Here is an 18200-nt window from a genome sequence, read left to right on the forward strand (position 1 = left end):
CTACCCCGGTCAACTGCCCGGGACCCTCCACAGCAACCCGTCAAAGCCTCCACCATTTCTCCTTCACCCAAATCCAGATAGATACAGATACAAATCAGCCGGGCTAGACAATCTGGACCCTCCTTTTCTAAAATGATCTGCCGAAATTGTTGCAACCCCTATTACTAGCCTGTTCAACCACTCTTTCGTATCGTCTGAGATTCCCAAAGATTGGAAAGCTGCTGCAGTCATCCCCCTCTTCAAAGGGGGTGACACTCTTGCCCAAACTGCTACAGACCTATATCTATCCTACCCTGTCTTTCTAAGGTCTTCGAAAGCCAAGTTAACAAACAGATTGCCGACCATTTCGAATCACACCGTACCTTCTCCGCTATGCAATCTGGTTTCAGAGCTGGTCATGGTTGCACCTCAGCCACGCTCAAGGTCCTAAACGACATCATAACCGCCATCGAAAAGAGACATTACTGTGCAGCCGTATTCATCGACCTGGGCAAGGCTTTTGACTGTGTCATTCACAACATTCTTATTGGTAGACTCGACAGCCTTGGTTTCTCTAATGATTGCCTCGCCTGGTTTACCAACTACTTCTCTGATAGAGTTCAGTGTGTCAAATTGGAGGGCCTGTTGTCCGGACCTCTGGCAGTCTCTATGGGTGTGCCACAGGGTTCAATTCTCGGGCCGACTGCTGGTGATTCTCTGATTCACCTCTACGCAGGCGACACCATTCTGTATACGTCTGGCCCCTCTTTGGACACTGTGTTAACTAACATCCAGACGAGCTTCAATGCCATACAACTCTCCTTCCGTGGCCTCCAACTGCTCTTAAACGCAAGTAAAACTAAATGCATGCTATTCAATTGATCACTGCCCGCACCTGCTAGCCCGTCCAGCATCACTACTCTGGACGGCTCTGACTTAGAATACGTGGACAACTACAAATACCTGGGTGTCTGGTTAGACTGTAAACTCTCCTTACAGACTCACATTAAGCATCTCCAATCCAAAATGAAATCTAGAATCGGCTTCCTATATCGCAACAAAGCATCCTTCACTCATGCTGCCAAACATACCCTCGTAAAACTAACCATCCTACCGATCCTCAACTTCGGTGATGTCATCTATAAAATAGCCTCCAACACTCTACTCAACAAACTGGATGCAGTCTATCACAATGCCACCCGTTTTGTCACCAAAGCCCCATACACTACACACCATTGCGACCTGTACGCTCTCGTTGGTTGGCCCTCGCTTCATACTCGTCGCCAAACCCACTGGCTACAGGTTATCTACAAGTCTCTGCTAGTCAAAAACCCGCCTTATCTCAGCTCACTGGTCACCATAGCAGCACCCACTCGTAGCACGCGCTCCAGCAGGTATATCTCACTGGTCACCCCCAAAGCCAATTCCTCCTTTGGTCGTCTATCCTTCCAGTTCTCTGCTGCCCATGACTGGAACGAACTGCAAAAATCTCTGAAGCTGGAGACTCACATCTCTCTCACTAGCTTTAAGCACCAGCTGTCAGAGCAGCTCACAGATCACTGCACCTGTACATAGCCCATCTGTAAACAGCTCATTTATCTACCTACCTTGTCCCCATACTGTATTTATTTATTTATCTTGCTCCTTTGCACCCCAGTATCTCTACTTGCACACTCATCTTCTGCACATGTATCACTCCAGTGTTTGTTGCCATATTGTAATTATTTAGCCACTATGGCCTATTCATTGCCTTACCTCCCTTATCCTACCTCACTAGCACACACTGTATATAGACTTTTTCTATTGTATTATTGACTGTATGATTGTTACTCCATGTGTAACTCTGTGTTGTTGTCTGTTCACACTGCACATTCATCTTCTGACGTGCTATCATTCCAGTGTTTAATTGCTATATTGTAATTACTTTGCCACCATGGCCTATTTATTTCCTTAACTTACCTCATTTGCACTCACTGTATATGTACTTTTTGTTTTCTTTTGTTCTTGTTATGCACGTGAGTGAGGACCCAAAAGCGGTTTAACAAAAACAGAGTCCTTTAATGTCAAAACACAGGTAAGACATAAATCCTCTTCAAATGTATATGATGGCAAAATAAACAACCCGCAGAGAGGGCGACAAATGAAACATAAAGTCCTTCTGAATATCACAGAAGAGTTCCCCTTCTAGCAGCAGAGGAGAATAGCTGGGTTAGAGTCCCCTTCTAGCAGCAGAGGAGAATAGCTGGGTTGTAGAGGACAGAGGTACCTGATCACACGTAGCCTCAGATGAACAGGCAGATTCCGACAGGACAGGACAAGGTTGAAGCAAACGAGACGATAGTTTGGTTCTGGCATGAGAAACTCAAACGAGAATCTGACAAAGACAGAAGCAGGAACAGAGAGAGAAATAGAGACCTAATCAGAGGGAAAAAAGGGAACAGGTGGGAAAAGGGTGAACAAGGTAGTTAGAGAAGATGAGGAGCAGCTGGGGGAAGGAGGGGAAGAGAAGGTAACCTAATACGACCAGCAGAGGGAGACGGAGTGAAGAGAAAGAACAGGAACAAGACATAATATGACAATACATGACAGTACCCCCCCACTCACCGAGCGCCTCCTGGTGCACTCGAGGAGGAAACCTGGCGGCAACGGAGGAAATCATCGATCAGCGAACGGTCCAGCACGTCCCGAGAGGGAACCCAACTCCTTTCCTCAGGACCGTACCCCTCCCAATCCACTAGGTACTGATGACCACGGCCCCGAGGACGCATGTCCAAAATCTTACGGACCCTGTAGATAGGTGCGCCCTCGACAAGGATGGGGGGGGGGGTGGAAGACGAGCGGGGGCGCGAAGAACGGGCTTAACACAGGAGACATGGAAGACTGGGTGGACGCGACGAAGATATCGCGGAAGAAGAAGTCGCACTGCGACAGGATTAATGATCTGAGAAATACGGAACGGACCAATGAACCGCGGGGTCAACTTGCGAGAAGCTGTCTTAAGGGGAAGGTTCTGAGTGGAGAGCCAAACTCTCTGACCGCGACAATATCTAGGACTCTTAGTTCTACGCTTATTAGCGGCTCTCACAGTCTGCGCCCTATAACGGCAAAGTGCAGACCTGACCCTCTTCCAGGTGCGCTCGCAACGTTGGACAAAAGCCTGAGCGGAGGGGACGCTGGACTCGGCGAACTGAGACGAGAACAGCGGAGGCTGGTACCCGAGGCTACTCTGAAAAGGAGATAGCCCGGTCGCAGACGAAGGAAGCGAGTTGTGGGCGTATTCTGCCCAGGGGAGCTGTTCTGACCAAGACGCAGGGTTACGAAAAGAAAGACTGCGTAAGATGCGACCAATAGTCTGATTGGCCCGTTCTGCTTGACCGTTAGACTGGGGGTGAAAGCCGGAAGAGAGACTGACGGAAGCCCCAATCAAACGGCAAAACTCCCTCCAAAATTGAGACGTGAATTGCGGACCCCTGTCCGAAACGACGTCTGACGGAAGGCCATGAATTCTGAAAACATTCTCGATGATGATTTGTGCCGTTTCTTTAGCAGAAGGGAGCTTAGCGAGGGGAATAAAATGAGCCGCCTTAGAGAACCTATCGACAACCGTAAGAATAACAGTCTTCCCCGCTGACGAAGGCAGTCCGGTGATAAAATCTAAGGCGATGTGAGACCACGGTCGAGAGGGAATGGGAAGCGGTCTGAGACGGCCGGCAGGAGGGGAGTTACCGGACTTAGTCTGCGCGCAGACCGAACAAGCAGCCACGAAACGACGCGTGTCATGCTCCCGGGTGGGCCACCAAAAACGCTGGCGAATAGAAGCAAGCGTACCCCGAACGCCGGGGTGGCCGGCTAACTTGGCAGAGTGAGCCCACTGAAGAACGGCCAGACGAGTAGGAACGGGAACGAAAAGAAGGTTCCTAGGACAAGCGCGAGGCGACGGAGTGTGAGTGAGTGCTTGCTTTACCTGCCTCTCAATTCCCCAGACAGTCAACCCGACAACACGCCCCTCAGGGAGAATCCCCTCAGGGTCAGTGGAGGCTACTGAAGAACTGAAGAGACGAGATAAAGCATCAGGCTTGGTGTTCTTAGAGCCCGGACGATAAGAAATCACGAACTCGAAACGAGCGAAAAACAGCGCCCAACGAGCCTGACGCGCATTAAGTCGTTTGGCAGAACGGATGTACTCAAGGTTCCTATGGTCAGTCCAAACGACAAAAGGAACGGTCGCCCCCTCCAACCACTGTCGCCATTCGCCTAGGGCTAAGCGGATGGCGAGCAGTTTGCGGTTTCCCACATCATAGTTACGTTCCGACGGCGACAGGCGATGAGAAAAATATGCGCAAGGGTGGACCTTGTCGTCAGAGAGGAAGCGCTGAGAAAGAATGGCTCCCACGCCCACCTCTGACGCGTCAACCTCGACAACGAACTGTCTAGAGACGTCAGGTGTAACAAGGATAGGTGCGGATGTAAAACGATTCTTGAGGAGATCAAAAGCCCCCTGGGCGTAAACAGACCACTTAAAGCACGTCTTGACAGAAGTAAGGGCTGTGAGAGGAGCTACCACCTGACCGAAATTACGGATGAAACGACGATAGAAATTCGCGAAGCCGAGAAAGCGCTGCAGCTCGACGCGTGACTTAGGGACGGGCCAATCAATGACAGCTTGGACCTTAGCGGGATCCATCTTAATGCCTTCAGCGGAAATAACAGAACCGAGAAATGTAACGGAGGAGGCATGAAAAGTGCACTTCTCAGCCTTCACAAAAAGACAATTCTCTAAAAGGCGCTGGAGGACACGTCGAACGTGCTGAACATGAATCTGGAGTGACGGTGAAAAAATCAGGATATCGTCAAGGTAAACGAAAACAAAGATGTTCAGCATGTCTCTCAGGACGTCATTGACTAATGCCTGAAAGACAGCTGGAGCGTTAGCGAGGCCGAAAGGAAGAACCCGGTATTCAAAGTGCCCTAACGGAGTGTTAAACGCCGTCTTCCACTCGTCCCCCTCCCTGATGCGCACGAGATGGTAAGCGTTACGAAGATCCAACTTAGTGAAAGACCTGGCTCCCTGCAGGATCTCGAAGGCTGAAGACATAAGAGGAAGCGGATAACGATTCTTCACTGTTATGTCATTCAGCCCTCGATAATCTATGCAGGGGCGCAGGGACCCGTCCTTCTTAACAAAAAAAAACCCCGCTCCGGCGGGAGAGGAGGAGGGGACTATGGTACTAGCGTCAAGAGCTACAGACAAATAATCCTCGAGAGCCTTACGTTCGGGAGCCGACAGAGAGTATAGTCTACCCCGGGGGGGAGTGGTTCCCGGAAGGAGATCAATACTACAATCATACGACCGGTGTGGAGGAAGAGAGGTGGCCCTGGACCGACTGAACACCGTGCGCAGATCGTGATATTCCTCCGGCACCCCTGTCAAATCACCAGGCTCCTCCTGTGAAGAAGAGACAGAGGAAACAGGAGGGATAGCAGACATTAAACATTTCACATGACAAGAGACGTTCCAGGAGAGGATAGAATTACTAGACCAATTAATAGAAGGATTATGACAAACTAGCCAGGGATGGCCCAAAACAACAGGTGTAAAAGGTGAACGAAAAATTTAAAAAGAAAGGGTTTCGCTATGATTACCAGAGACAGTGAGGGTTAAAGGTAGCGTCTCACGCTGAATCCTGGGGAGAGAACTACCATCCAAAGCGAACAAGGCCGTGGGCTTCCTTAACTGTCTGAGAGGAATGTCATGTTCCCGAGCCCAGGTCTCGTCCATAAAACAGCCCTCCGCCCCAGAGTCGATCAAGGCACTGCAGGAAGCTGACGAACCGGTCCAGCGTAGATGGACCGACAAGGTAGTGCAGGATCTTGAAGGAGAGACCAGAGTAGTAGCGCTCACCAGTAGCCATCCGCTTACTGATGAGCTCTGGCTTTTACTGGACATGAAGTGACAAAATGACCAGCGGAACCGCAATAGAGACAGAGGCGGTTGGTGATTCTCCGTTCCCTCTCCTTAGTTGAGATGTGGATACCCCCCAGCTGCATAGGCTCAGCACCCGAGCCGGCGGAGGAAGATGGTAGTGATGCGGAGAGGGAGGCAACGGAGAACGCGAGCTCCTTTCCACGAGCTCGGTGACGAAGATCAACCCGTCGCTCTATGCGAATAGCGAGTTCAATCAAGGAATCCACGCTGGAAGGAACCTCCCGGGAGAGAATCTCATCCTTTACCTCTGCGCGGAGACCCTCCAGAAAACGAGCGAGCAAAGCCGGCTCGTTCCAGTCACTGGAGGCAGCAAGAGTGCGAAACTCAATAGAGTAATCTGTTATGGATCGATTACCTTGACATAGGGAAGACAGGACCCTGGAAGCCTCCTCCCCAAAAACAGAACGATCAAAAACCCGTATCATCTCCTCCTTAAAGTCCTGATACTGGTTAGTACACTCAGCCCTCGCCTCCCAGATTGCCGTGCCCCACTCACGAGCCCGTCCAGTAAGGAGAGATATGACGTAGGCGATACGAGCTGTGCTCCTGGAGTAAGTGTTGGGCTGGAGAGAAAACACAATATCACACTGGGTGAGGAACGAGCGGCATTCAGTGGGCTCCCCAGAGTAACACGGCGGGTTATTGATTCTGGGCTCCGGAGATTCGAAAGCCCTGGAAGTGGCCGGTGGATCGAGGCGGAGATGGTGAATCTGTTCTGTGAGGTTGGAGACTTGGGCGGCCAGGGTCTCAACGGCATGTTGAGCAGCAGACAATTCCTGCTCGTGTCTGCCTAGCATCGCTCCCTGGATCTCGACGGCTGAGTGGAGAGGATCCGAAGTCGCTGGGTCCATTCTTGGTCAGATTCTTCTGTTATGCACGTGAGTGAGGACCCAAAAGCGGTTTAACAAAAACAGAGTCCTTTAATGTCAAAACACAGGTAAGACATAAATCCTCTTCAAATGTATATGATGGCAAAATAAACAACCCGCAGAGAGGGCGACAAATGAAACATAAAGTCCTTCTGAATATCACAGAAGAGTTCCCCTTCTAGCAGCAGAGGAGAATAGCTGGGTTAGAGTCCCCTTCTAGCAGCAGAGGAGAATAGCTGGGTTGTAGAGGACAGAGGTACCTGATCACACGTAGCCTCAGATGAACAGGCAGATTCCGACAGGACAGGACAAGGTTGAAGCAAACGAGACGATAGTTTGGTTCTGGCATGAGAAACTCAAACGAGAATCTGACAAAGACAGAAGCAAGAACAGAGAGAGAAATAGAGACCTAATCAGAGGGAAAAAAGGGAACAGGTGGGAAAAGGGTGAACGAGGTAGTTAGAGAAGATGAGGAGCAGCTGGGGGAAGGAGGGGAAGAGAAGGTAACCTAATACGACCAGCAGAGGGAGACGGAGTGAAGAGAAAGAACAGGAACAAGACATAATATGACAATACATGACAGTTCTACTGTATTTATTATTGACTGTATGTTTTGTTTATTCCATGTGTAACTCTGTGTTGTTGTATGTGTCAAATTGCTATGCTTTATCTTGGCCAGGTCGCAGTTGCAAATGAGAACTTGTTCTCAACTAGCCTACCTGGTTAAATAAAGGTGAAATAAAAATAAAAAATAAAAAAAACCTAAAAGTATGTAAACTTCCGAAGTCCAGACCGTACCAAATCTGAACCAATCACAGATGTCTATGTTTCACAAGTTTGGACAGCACAGCACAATATAGTACAGTAGATCACAGCAGAGTACAGTACATCACAGTACAGTAAAGAAATGTAGAGTATAGTACAGTATAATACAGTAGAGCACAGTAAACTGTACTGTACTGTACTCTACTGAATTAAACTATATTGTACTGTACTCTAATCATCAAATCAAATCAAATGTATTTATATAGCCCTTCGTACATCAGCTGATATCTCAAAGTGATGTACAGAAACCCAGCCTAAAACCCCAAACAGCAAGCAATGCAGGTGTAGAAACAAAGTGGCTATGAAAAACTCCCTAGAAAGGCCAAAACCTAGGAAGAAACCTAGAGAGGAACCAGGCTATGAGAGGTGGCCAGTCCTCTTCTGGCTGTGCCAGGTGGAGATTATAACAGAACATGAACGCACCCCTCCTAGGGACGGCATGAAAGAGCACCAGTAAGCCAGTGACTCAGCCCCTGTAATAGAGTTAGAGGAAGAGAATCCCAGTGGAAAGAGGGGAACCGGCCAGGCAGAGACAGCAAGGGCGGTTCGTTGCTCCAGAGACTTTCCGTTCACCTTCACACTCCTGGGCCAGACTACACTCAATCATATGACCCACTGAAGAGATGAGTCTTCAGTAAAGACTTTGAGACCGAGTCTGCGTCTCTCACATGGTTAGGCAGACCATTCCATAAAAATGGAGCTCTATAGGAGAAAGCCCTGCCTCCAGCTGTTTGCTTAGAAATTCTAGGGACAATTAGGAGGTCTTAGCATACGTGTAGGTATGTACGGCAGGACCAAATCAGAGAGATAGGTAGGAGCAAGCCCATGTAATGCTTTGTAGGTTTGCAGTAAAACCTTGAAATCAGCCCTTGCCTTCACAAGAAGCCAGTGTAGGGAGGCTAGCACTGGAGTAATATGATCACATTTTTTGGTTCTAGTCAGGATTCTAGCAGCTGTATTTAGCACTAACTGAAGTTTATTTAGTGCTTTTCCGAGTAGCCGGAAAGTAGAGCATTTCAGTAGTCTAACCTAGAAGTTAGACTAGGTGGTGAGGGTAGATAACAACATCTCCACCCTGCTGATCCTCAACACTGGGGCCCCACAAGGGTGCGTTCTGAGCCCTCTCCTGCACTCCCTGTTCACCCATGACTGCGTGGCCATGCACGCCTCCAACTCAATCATTAAGTTTGCGGACGACACTTCAGAGGTAGGCTTGATTACCAACAATGACGAGACGGCCTACAGGGAGGAGGTGAGGGCCCTCGGAGTGTGGTGTCAGGAAAATAACCTCACACTCAACGTCAACAAAACTAAGGAGATGATTGTGGACTTCAGGAAACAGCAGAGGGAGCACCCCCCTATCCACATCGATGGGACAGTAGTGGAGAGGGTAATACGTTTTAAGTTCCTCGGCGTACACATCACAGACAAACTGAATTGGTCCACCCACACAGACAGCATGGTGAAGAAGGCGCAGCAGCGCCTCTTCAACCTCAGGAGGCTGAAGAAATTCGGCTAGTCACCAAAAACACTCACAAACTTCTACAGATGCACAATCGAGAGCATCCTGACGGGCTGTATCACCGCCTGGTACGGTAACTGCTCCGCCCACAACCGTAAGGCTCTCCAGAGGGTAGTGAGGTCTACACAACGCATCACCGGGGGCAAACTACCTGCCCTCCAGGACACCTACACCACCCGATGTCACAGGAAGGCCATAAAGATCATCAAGGACAACAACCACCCGAGCCACTGCCTGTTCACCCCGCTATCATCCAGAAGGCGAGGTCAGTACAGGTGCATCAAAGCAGGGACCGAGAGACTGAAAAACAGCTTCTATCTCAAGGCCATCAGACTGTTAAACATCCACCACTAACATTGAGTGGCTGCTGCCAACACACTGACTCAACTCCAGCCACTTTAATAATGGGGATTGATGGAAATTGATGTAAAATATATCACTAGCCACTTTAAACAATGCTACTTAATATAATGTTTACATACCCTACATTATTCATCTCATATGTATATGTGTATACTGTACTCTATCATCTACTGCATCTTTATGTAATACATGTATCACTAGCCACTTTAAACTATTCCACTTTGTTTACATACCCTACATTACTCATCTCATATGTATATGTGTATACTGTACTCGATACCATCTACTGCATCTTGCCTATGCCGTTCTGTACCATCACTCATTCATCTATCTTTATGTACATATTCTTTATCCCTTTACACTTGTGTGTATAAGGTAGTAGTTTTGGAATTGTTAGGTTAGATTACTCGTTGGTTATTACTGCATTGTCGGAACTAGAAGCACAAGCATTTCGCTACACTCACATTAACATCTGTTAACCATGTGACAAATACATTTGATTTGATTTGATTTTGAAGTAACAAAAGCATGGATGAATTTTTCTGCATCCTTTTTGGACAGAAAGTTTCTGATTTTTGCAATGTTACGTAGATGGAAAAAAGCTGTCCTTGAAACAGTCTTGATATGTTCTTCAAAAGAGAGATCAGGGTCCAGAGTAACGCCGAGGTCCTACACATTTTTATTTGAGACGACTGTACAACCATTAAGATTAATTGTCAGATTCAACAGAAGATCTCTTTGTTTCTTGGGACCTAGAACAAGCATCTCTGTTTTGTCCGAGTTTAAAAGTAGAAGGTTTGCAGCCATCCACTTCCTTATGTCTGAAACACAGGCTTCTAGCGAGGACAATTTTGGGGCTTCACCCTGTTTCATTGAAATGTACAGCTGTGTGTCATCCGCATAGCAGTGAAAGTTAACATTATGTTTTCGAATGACATCCCCAATAGGTAAAATATATAGTGAAAACAATAGTGGTCCTAAAACGGAACCTTGAGGAACACCGAAATGTACAGTTGATTTGTCAGAGGAGTAACCATTCACAGAGACAAACTGATATCTTTCCGACAGATAAGATCTAAACCAGGCCAGAACTTGTCCGTGTAGACCAATTTGGGTTTCCAATCTCTCCAAAATAATGTGGTGATCAATGGTATCTAAAGCAGCACTAAGGTCTAGGAGCATGAGGACAGGTGCAGAGCCTCGGTCTGATGCCATTAAAAGGTAATTTACCACCTTCACAAGTGCAGTCTCAGTGCTATGATGGGGTCTAAAACCAGACTCAAGCATTTCGTATACAGTGTTTGTCTTCAGGAAGGCAGTGAGTTACTGCGCAACATGGAATGGAAGATTCGATATAGGCCCATAGTTTTAAAAATATTTTCTGGGTCAAGGTTTGGCTTTTTCAAGAGAGGCTTTATTACTGCCACTTTTACTGAGTTTGGTACACATCCGGCGGATAGAGAGCTGATTATTATGTTCAACATTGGAGGGCCAAGCACAGGAAGCAGCTCTTTCAGTAGTTTAGTTGGAATAGGGTCCAGTATGCAGCTTGAAGGTTTAGAGGCCATGATTATTTTCATCATTGTGTCAAGAGATATAGTACTAAAACACTTGAGTGTCTCTCTTGATCCTAGGTCCTGGCAGAGTTGTGCAGACTCAGGACAACTGAGCTTTGAAGGAATACGCAGATTTAAAGAGGGGTCCGTAATTTGCTTTCTAATAATCATGATCTTTTCCTCAAAGAAGTTCATGAATTTATTCTGCTGAAGTGAAAGCCATCCTCACTTGGGGAATGCTGCTTTTTAGTTAGCTTTGCGACTGTATCAAAACGAAATTTTGGATTGTTCTTATTTTCCTCAATTAAGTTGGGAAAATAGGATGATTGAGCAGCAGTGAGGGCTCTTCGATACTGCACGGTACTGTCTTTCCAAGCTAGTTGGAAGACTTCCAGTTTGGTGTGGCGCCATTTCCGTTTTTATTTTTATGGAAGCTTGCCTCAGAGCTTGGGTATTTTCTGTATACCAGGGAGCTAGTTTCTTATGAGAAAACTTTTTAGTTTTTAGGTGTGCAACTGCATCTAGGGTATTGCGCAAGGTAAAATTGAGTTCCTCAATTAGGTGGTTAACTGATTGTTGTCCTCTGACGTCCTTGGGTAGGCAGAGGGAGTCTGGAAGGGCATCAAGGAATCTTTGTGTTGTCTGTGACTTTATAGCACGACTTCTGATGCTCCTTGGTTGGGGTCTGAGCAGATTATTTGTTGCAATTGCAAACGTAATAAAATGGTGGTCCGATAGTCCAGGATTATGAGGAAAAACATTAAGATCCACAAAATGTATTCCATGGGACAAAACTCGGTCCAGAGTATGACTGTGACAGTGAGTAGGTCCAGAGACATGTTGGACAAAACCCACTGAGTTGATGATGGCTCTGAAAGCCTTTTGGAGTGGGTCTGTGGACTTTTCCATGTGAATATTAAAGTCACCAAAAATTTGAATATTATCTGCTATGACTACAAGGTCCGATAGGAATTCAGGGAACTCAATGAGGACCGCTGTATACGGCCCAGGAGGCCTGTAAACAGTAGCTATAAAAAGTGATTGAGTAGGCTGCATAGATTTCATGACTAGAAGCTCAAAAGACAAAAACGTCATTATTTTTTTGTAAATTGAAATTTGCTATCGTAAATGTTAGCAACACCTCCGCCTTTGCGGGATGCACGGGGGATATGGTCACTAGTGCAACCAGGAGGTGAGGCCTCCTTTAACACAGTAAATTCATCAGGCTTAAGCCATGTTTCAGTCAGGCCAATCACATCAAGATTATGATCAGTGATTAGTTCATTGACTATAACTGCCTTAAGGGATCTAACATTAAGTAGCCCTATTTTGAGATGTGAGGTATCACAATCTCTTTCAATAATGTCAGGAATGGAGGAGGTCTTTATCCTAGTGAGATTGCTAAGGCAAACACAGCCATGTTTAGTTATACCCAACCTAGGTCAAGGCACAGACACGGTCTCAATGGGGATAGCTGAGCTGACTACACTGACTGTGCTAGTGGCAGACTCCACTAAGCTGGCAGGCCGGCTAACAGCCTGCTGCCTGGCCTGCACCCTATTTCATTGTGGAGCTAGAGGAGTTAGATTCCTGTCTATGTTGGTAGATAAGATGAGAGCACCCCTCCAGCTAGGATGGAGTCCGTCACTCCTCAGCAGGCCAGGCTTGGTCCTGTTTGTGGTTGAGTCCCAGAAAGAGGGCCAATTATCTACAAATTCTATCTTTTGGGAGGGGCAGAAAACAGTTTGAGACTTTGTTGTAGAGCTCATCACTCCCCCTAACTGGGGAGTGGGGCCAGAGGGGGCCAGAGACAATTACTCGATGTCGACACATCTTTCTAGCTGATTTACACGCTGAAGCTATGTTGTGCTTGGTGACCTCTGACTGTTCAATCCTAACATCGTTGGTGCCGACGTGGATAACAATATGTCCTATAATATTGTCCTGTTGAAAAACAAATGATAGTCCCACTAAGCACAAACCAGATGGCATTGTGTATCACTGCAGAATGCAGTGGTAGCCATGCCGGTAAAGTGTGCCTTCTAAATAAATCACAGACCGTGTCACCTTCAAAGCACACTCACGCCATCATACCTCCTCCTCCATGCTTCACGGTGGGAAGTACACATGCGGAGATCATCCTTTCACCCACTCTGCATCTCACAAAGACATGGCGGTTGGAACCAAAAATCTCAAATTTGGACTCATCAAACCAAAGGACAGATTGCCACTGGTCTAATGTCCATTGCTCATGTTTCTTGGCCCAAGCAAGCCTCTTCTTTATGTTGGTGTCTTTTAGTAGTGGTTTCTTTGCAGCAATTCGACCATGAAGGCCTGATTCACGCCAGCTCCTCTGAACAGTTGATGTTGAGATGTGTCTGTTACTTGAACTCTGTGAAGAATTTATTTTCACTGCAATTTCTGAGGCTGGTACTTATCCTCTGCAGCAGAGGTAATTCTGGGTCTTCCTTTCTTGTGGCGGCCCTCACGAGAGCTTGATGGTTTTTGCAACTACATTTGAATAAAGTTCTTGAAATGATCCAGATTGACTGATCTTCATGTCTTAAAGTAATGATGGACTGTCGTTTCTCTTTGCTCATTTGAGCTGTTCTTGTCATAAAATGGACATGGTCTTTAACCATATAGGTAAAATATACACCTGTTAATTGAAATACAAATTGGCAAGGCAAAAGGTGGCTACTTTGAAGAATTTCAAATATTAAATATATTTTGATTTGTTTAACAGTTTTATGGTTACTACATGATTCCACATTTGTTATTTCATAGTTTTGATGTCTTCTACAATGTAGAAAAAAGTACAAATAAAGAAAAACCCTTGAATGAGCAGGTGTGTCCAAACTTTTGACTGGTACTGTATGTGCAGTTGAAATTTGACCATAGAATCAACGTCCAGAAAATATGTATTTTCACCTTTCATTCAGCACGTAAAATGCACCTGATTTCAACATCCGTAAAATATGTATTTTCAACATCCACAAAATAAATATTTTCGATGTTCAGAAAATGTAACCTTTATTTAACTATGGAGGTCAGTTAAGAACAAATTCTTATTTACAATGACGGTCTACCGGGGAACAGTGGGTTAACTGCCTTGTTCAGGGGCCGAACAACAGATTGTTAGCTTGTCAGCTCAGGGATTTAATCTACAAACCTTTTGGTTCCAGGCTGAACGCTCTAACCACTAGGCTACCTGCCTCGCGTAAAATACGTTTTTTCTATATCCGGAATATATGTATTTTCAATGTCTACAAAATACATATTAGCAATGTTTAGAAAAGGCGTATTTTCGATATCCGGAAAATAAACCCGGAAAATAAGTATTTTCGCCTTTCATTCCGCAACTAAAATGCACCTGACGTCTGGAAAATACATCTAAAAGACAATATAATTTGCTTAGTGGGAAACTTCTTTCATGGAGATAAATTTTGTCAGCTAGGGAGTATATTGCTTTTTGGCATTGTCTCTCTTCCTTCATGGGTTGATCTGAAACTAAACAGGACAGGTAAAACAACTTCCTATAAGAATCGATCATATTTATTTCACCTATCCAATGTTTTTCGATCAGAGTTTATGAAGAAGAGGACATAAAATGAGGAATCCACGTAGACTATTGAGATGTATCCCAACTATGAACGATTATCTTCCTCTCTGATTGGATTCCAGTCATCTTTAGGCTGCCCGAGCTCGCTTTCGATTTGACGAGAGGGGGTTTGAGTAAACTGATGGGAGGGGTCTGAGGGTGGAGTAAAGAAAAAAACAAAGACAATCCACACCAAACGCCATCTTGAAACTGGTCACAGGAGAGGGAAACGTTGAGGATACTGTACGCTTGGGGAAATGCTGTACTGCCGTTCTTGTCCTTGATACACTCATGACTTGACAGCAGCGTGTTGTCAAAACTTATTCGCTGTTGATTTCATGTGCGTTTCCCAACGACGTGTCTGATAACATTTTGATTGCTCCAAAGCTGCAATTGGATACGATTTTTACAGGCACTGGTTGCCAGCTTTTACGGTGTGCACAACTAGCTCGTAAAAGACAACTGACAGAACACATTGCAATCCATTGGGAAGGGGAAATACAATGTTTCTGTTTGGAATTGGATTATGCGCTAGCATGACGTTAACCTTACATTTTGGAAGGTGAAGACAGCGTCGCGAGGACCAAGAAATGAGATGTATCAAATATAACGTTAGTCCACGAAATGTGGTGTATTTAAACGTCTTTCTTATCTAGCTAGCTGACGTTAGATCATTTACGATATCTAGAAAACTACGTAATTTTAAACTACCTGAAGCTAGCTATCCAGCTAAGATTGAGGGTTAATTAGATATGTTCCATGATATTGTTGCTAATTTGACTGCTTATCATATTTACCTGGTTTCGTCTAACTAGGTAAATTAACAAGATTGAATGTAAAGAAAGGGAACATTCATGTTAAACACAGTGGAATAGTTGCCTAGTATTATTGCTAGCAACTAGTGCTGTAAGGTGCTACGGATAGTTAGACCAACCTGCAACAAGTCAGTCATTAGCTATGGTTTTAACCATTTTGTAGCCTCTAGCTAGCTACACAAGTATCACCTCTTCCATATTTTTGGACATAATTCTTCAGGACCTTCAACTGTGTAACGTAGTAGCAAGCCTCGTGGCTGGCGAGTGGGTCTTCTCAACAAACACCTGTCAACTGGGAAGTCCGTGTTAATACCACACTATGTTGACAATACTAGCTTGCAAACTAGCTGGCTAGTTACATTTTTTTTGCACAGACCCTCACAACACACAGTGGAGGAGCAAACCTTTGCAGCTGTGTGTTGTTTATTTCCCGGAAATAAAAGGATTTCAATTGGATTGAAAATGGGAGCCGCTAGTGAGCTGGCGTTTGCTGTTTTTCTCATCTCGTTTTCCTCAGGTGGGTGGATATCTGTTGGTAAAATAATTGGCTTTGTATGTATGGTTGTGTTAGAAATACTGTACTACTTACTGTACACAGTCAGTGATACAATGCTTCTTAGCCTTTGACCGTGACACTCGCCTCATTTTAAAGTTTATTACACTTTGCTTGAACAGAGATCCCGATTAGTTTTTTTTCTCATTAACAAGTATACTGATATCTCCTGTTATGAAAAAAAATAATGCAATTTGTTGCATGGCTCAGTCTGTGCAGTAGCAGTGATTGGATACTTTAAGTCAGGGACTTGTATAAATGGGAAGATGTATGTTGATTCATAATGTAAGATGAATCATAGTGTGTGGATATACCTGGAATATGCCTATTCCTCAGTGCGTGCCACATTACATTTCCAGTGCACCAAGACCATTGACAAAACTAAAAAAATCACGAAGAAGCATCCATGGTGCCATCATCTGAGGGGAACTAGCCATAAGTCACCTATGCCATATATCATTTTGTAGAGTGTTAGGGGTCAAAATGAAACTGTATATGGTGTTATACTTTGTATTTCCTGTCATATAGAAGCATCTCAGGAACACAACACTATATTTCATGAGGATAGGACTTCCTGTTGCTGAGATCTTATCTGAAGTGATAGTTAAAGGTCAAAGACCAGTCCACAACCTTATGTTAATCCCTAGTCAATAATGGCACCAAATCACTTGTTGGGATTCTTACATTTAACATGTTTTTTCCCAATTAGATATTGTTTTGACATTTTTAGGGATGGTGTAGAACAGAGATGATTCAAGTAAAATGTATTAAATTAAAATGCAATATTACACAAACATGGCACTTAATATGCAAATGAGGCAGTACGTAATACATAATTACACTAATGCAAGACCAAGAATTTTAAGGTAAGTTGGTCACATTAACAAATTATCAGGATTTATGCAACACTGAGAATGTGTAACAATATGAACCAATTTATGAAATTAGAATGCAACTTTTTATACTACTTTATGCAAAGTAGTACCCAGTCTTTCAAAGATAATTTGTAAAAATCCAAATAACTTCACATATCTTCATTGTAAAGGGTTTAAACACTTTCCCATGCTTGTTCAATGTACCTTAAATAATTAATGAACATGCACCTGTGGAACGGTCGTTAAGACACTAACAGCTTACATACAGTAGGCAGATAAGGTCACAGTTATGAAAACTTAGTACACTAAAGAGGCCTTTCTACTGACTCTGAAAAATACAAAAAGAAAGATGCCAAGTGTCCCTGCTCATCTGCATAACTGTGCCATAGGCATGCTGTAAGGAGGCATGAGGATTGCAGATGTGGCCAGGGCAATAAATTGCAATGTCTACTGTGAGACGCCTAAGACAGCGCTACAGGACGGACAGCTGATCCGAACGTCACACCGAACGACAGGTACAGGATGGCAACAGCAACTGCCTGAGTTACACCAGGAACGCACAATCCCTCCATTAGTGCTCAGACTGTCTGCAATAGGCTGGACTGAGGGCTTGTAGGCCTGTTGTAAGGCGGGTCCTCACCAGACATCACCTGCAACATCGTCGCCTACGGGCACAAACCCACCGTCGCTGGCAAAAAGTGCTCTTCAATGACGAGTCTCGGTTTTGTCTCGCCAGGGGTGATGGTCGGATTCGCGTTTATCATCGAAGGAATGCATTACAGAGGCCTGTACTCTGGAGCGGGATCGATTTGGAGGTGGAGTGTCCGTCATGGTCTGAGGCGGTGTGTCACAGCATCATCGGACTGAGCTTGTTATCATTGCAGGCAATCGCAATGCTCTGCGTTACAGGGAAGACATCCTCCTCCCTCATGAGGTACCCTTCCTTCTGTGTGTGATTTCCTGCAAGACAGGAATGTCAGTGTTCTGCCATGGCCAGCGACGAGCCCAGATCTCAATCCCATTGAGCACATCTGGGACCTGTTGGATCAGAGGGTAAGGGCTAGGGTGATTTTTTTTTTTCTCTTATTTTATTTGTTTACATTTAAAAAAAAAAAATCCCCCAGAAATGTCTGGGAACTGGCAGGCGCCTTGGTGGAAGAGTGGGGTAACATCTCACAGCAAGAACTGGCAAATCTAGTTCGGTCCATGAGGAGGAGATGCACTGCATTTCTAAATGCAGCTGGTGGCCACCAGAT

General features: G+C 45.3%; 1 protein-coding gene across 8 annotated transcripts in view; it reads left to right on the forward strand.

Annotated features, from left to right (window-relative positions):
- The first annotated feature begins 14209 nt into the window (after positions 1-14209).
- LOC110495930 (activin receptor type-2A) overlaps positions 14210-18200 on the forward strand; it is a 48396-nt gene continuing 44405 nt past the window's right edge. For 3 of the 8 annotated variants that reach the window (XM_090208253.1, XM_090208255.1, XM_021571460.3), the window contains exon 1: positions 14891-16033. In XM_090208253.1, the coding sequence (XP_090064379.1) occupies positions 15979-16033 (55 nt within the window). In that variant the 5' untranslated portion in view covers positions 14891-15978. Of the gene's footprint in view, positions 16034-18200 lie in introns of all 8 variants that reach the window. The other 5 variants (XM_090208254.1, XM_090208256.1, XM_021571459.3 and 2 more) reach the window with 4 other exon arrangements.

This window comes from Oncorhynchus mykiss, chromosome 18 (assembly GCF_057628025.1).
Source record: "Oncorhynchus mykiss isolate SJ-2025 chromosome 18, ASM5762802v1, whole genome shotgun sequence".
Lineage (NCBI taxonomy): Eukaryota > Metazoa > Chordata > Actinopteri > Salmoniformes > Salmonidae > Oncorhynchus > Oncorhynchus mykiss.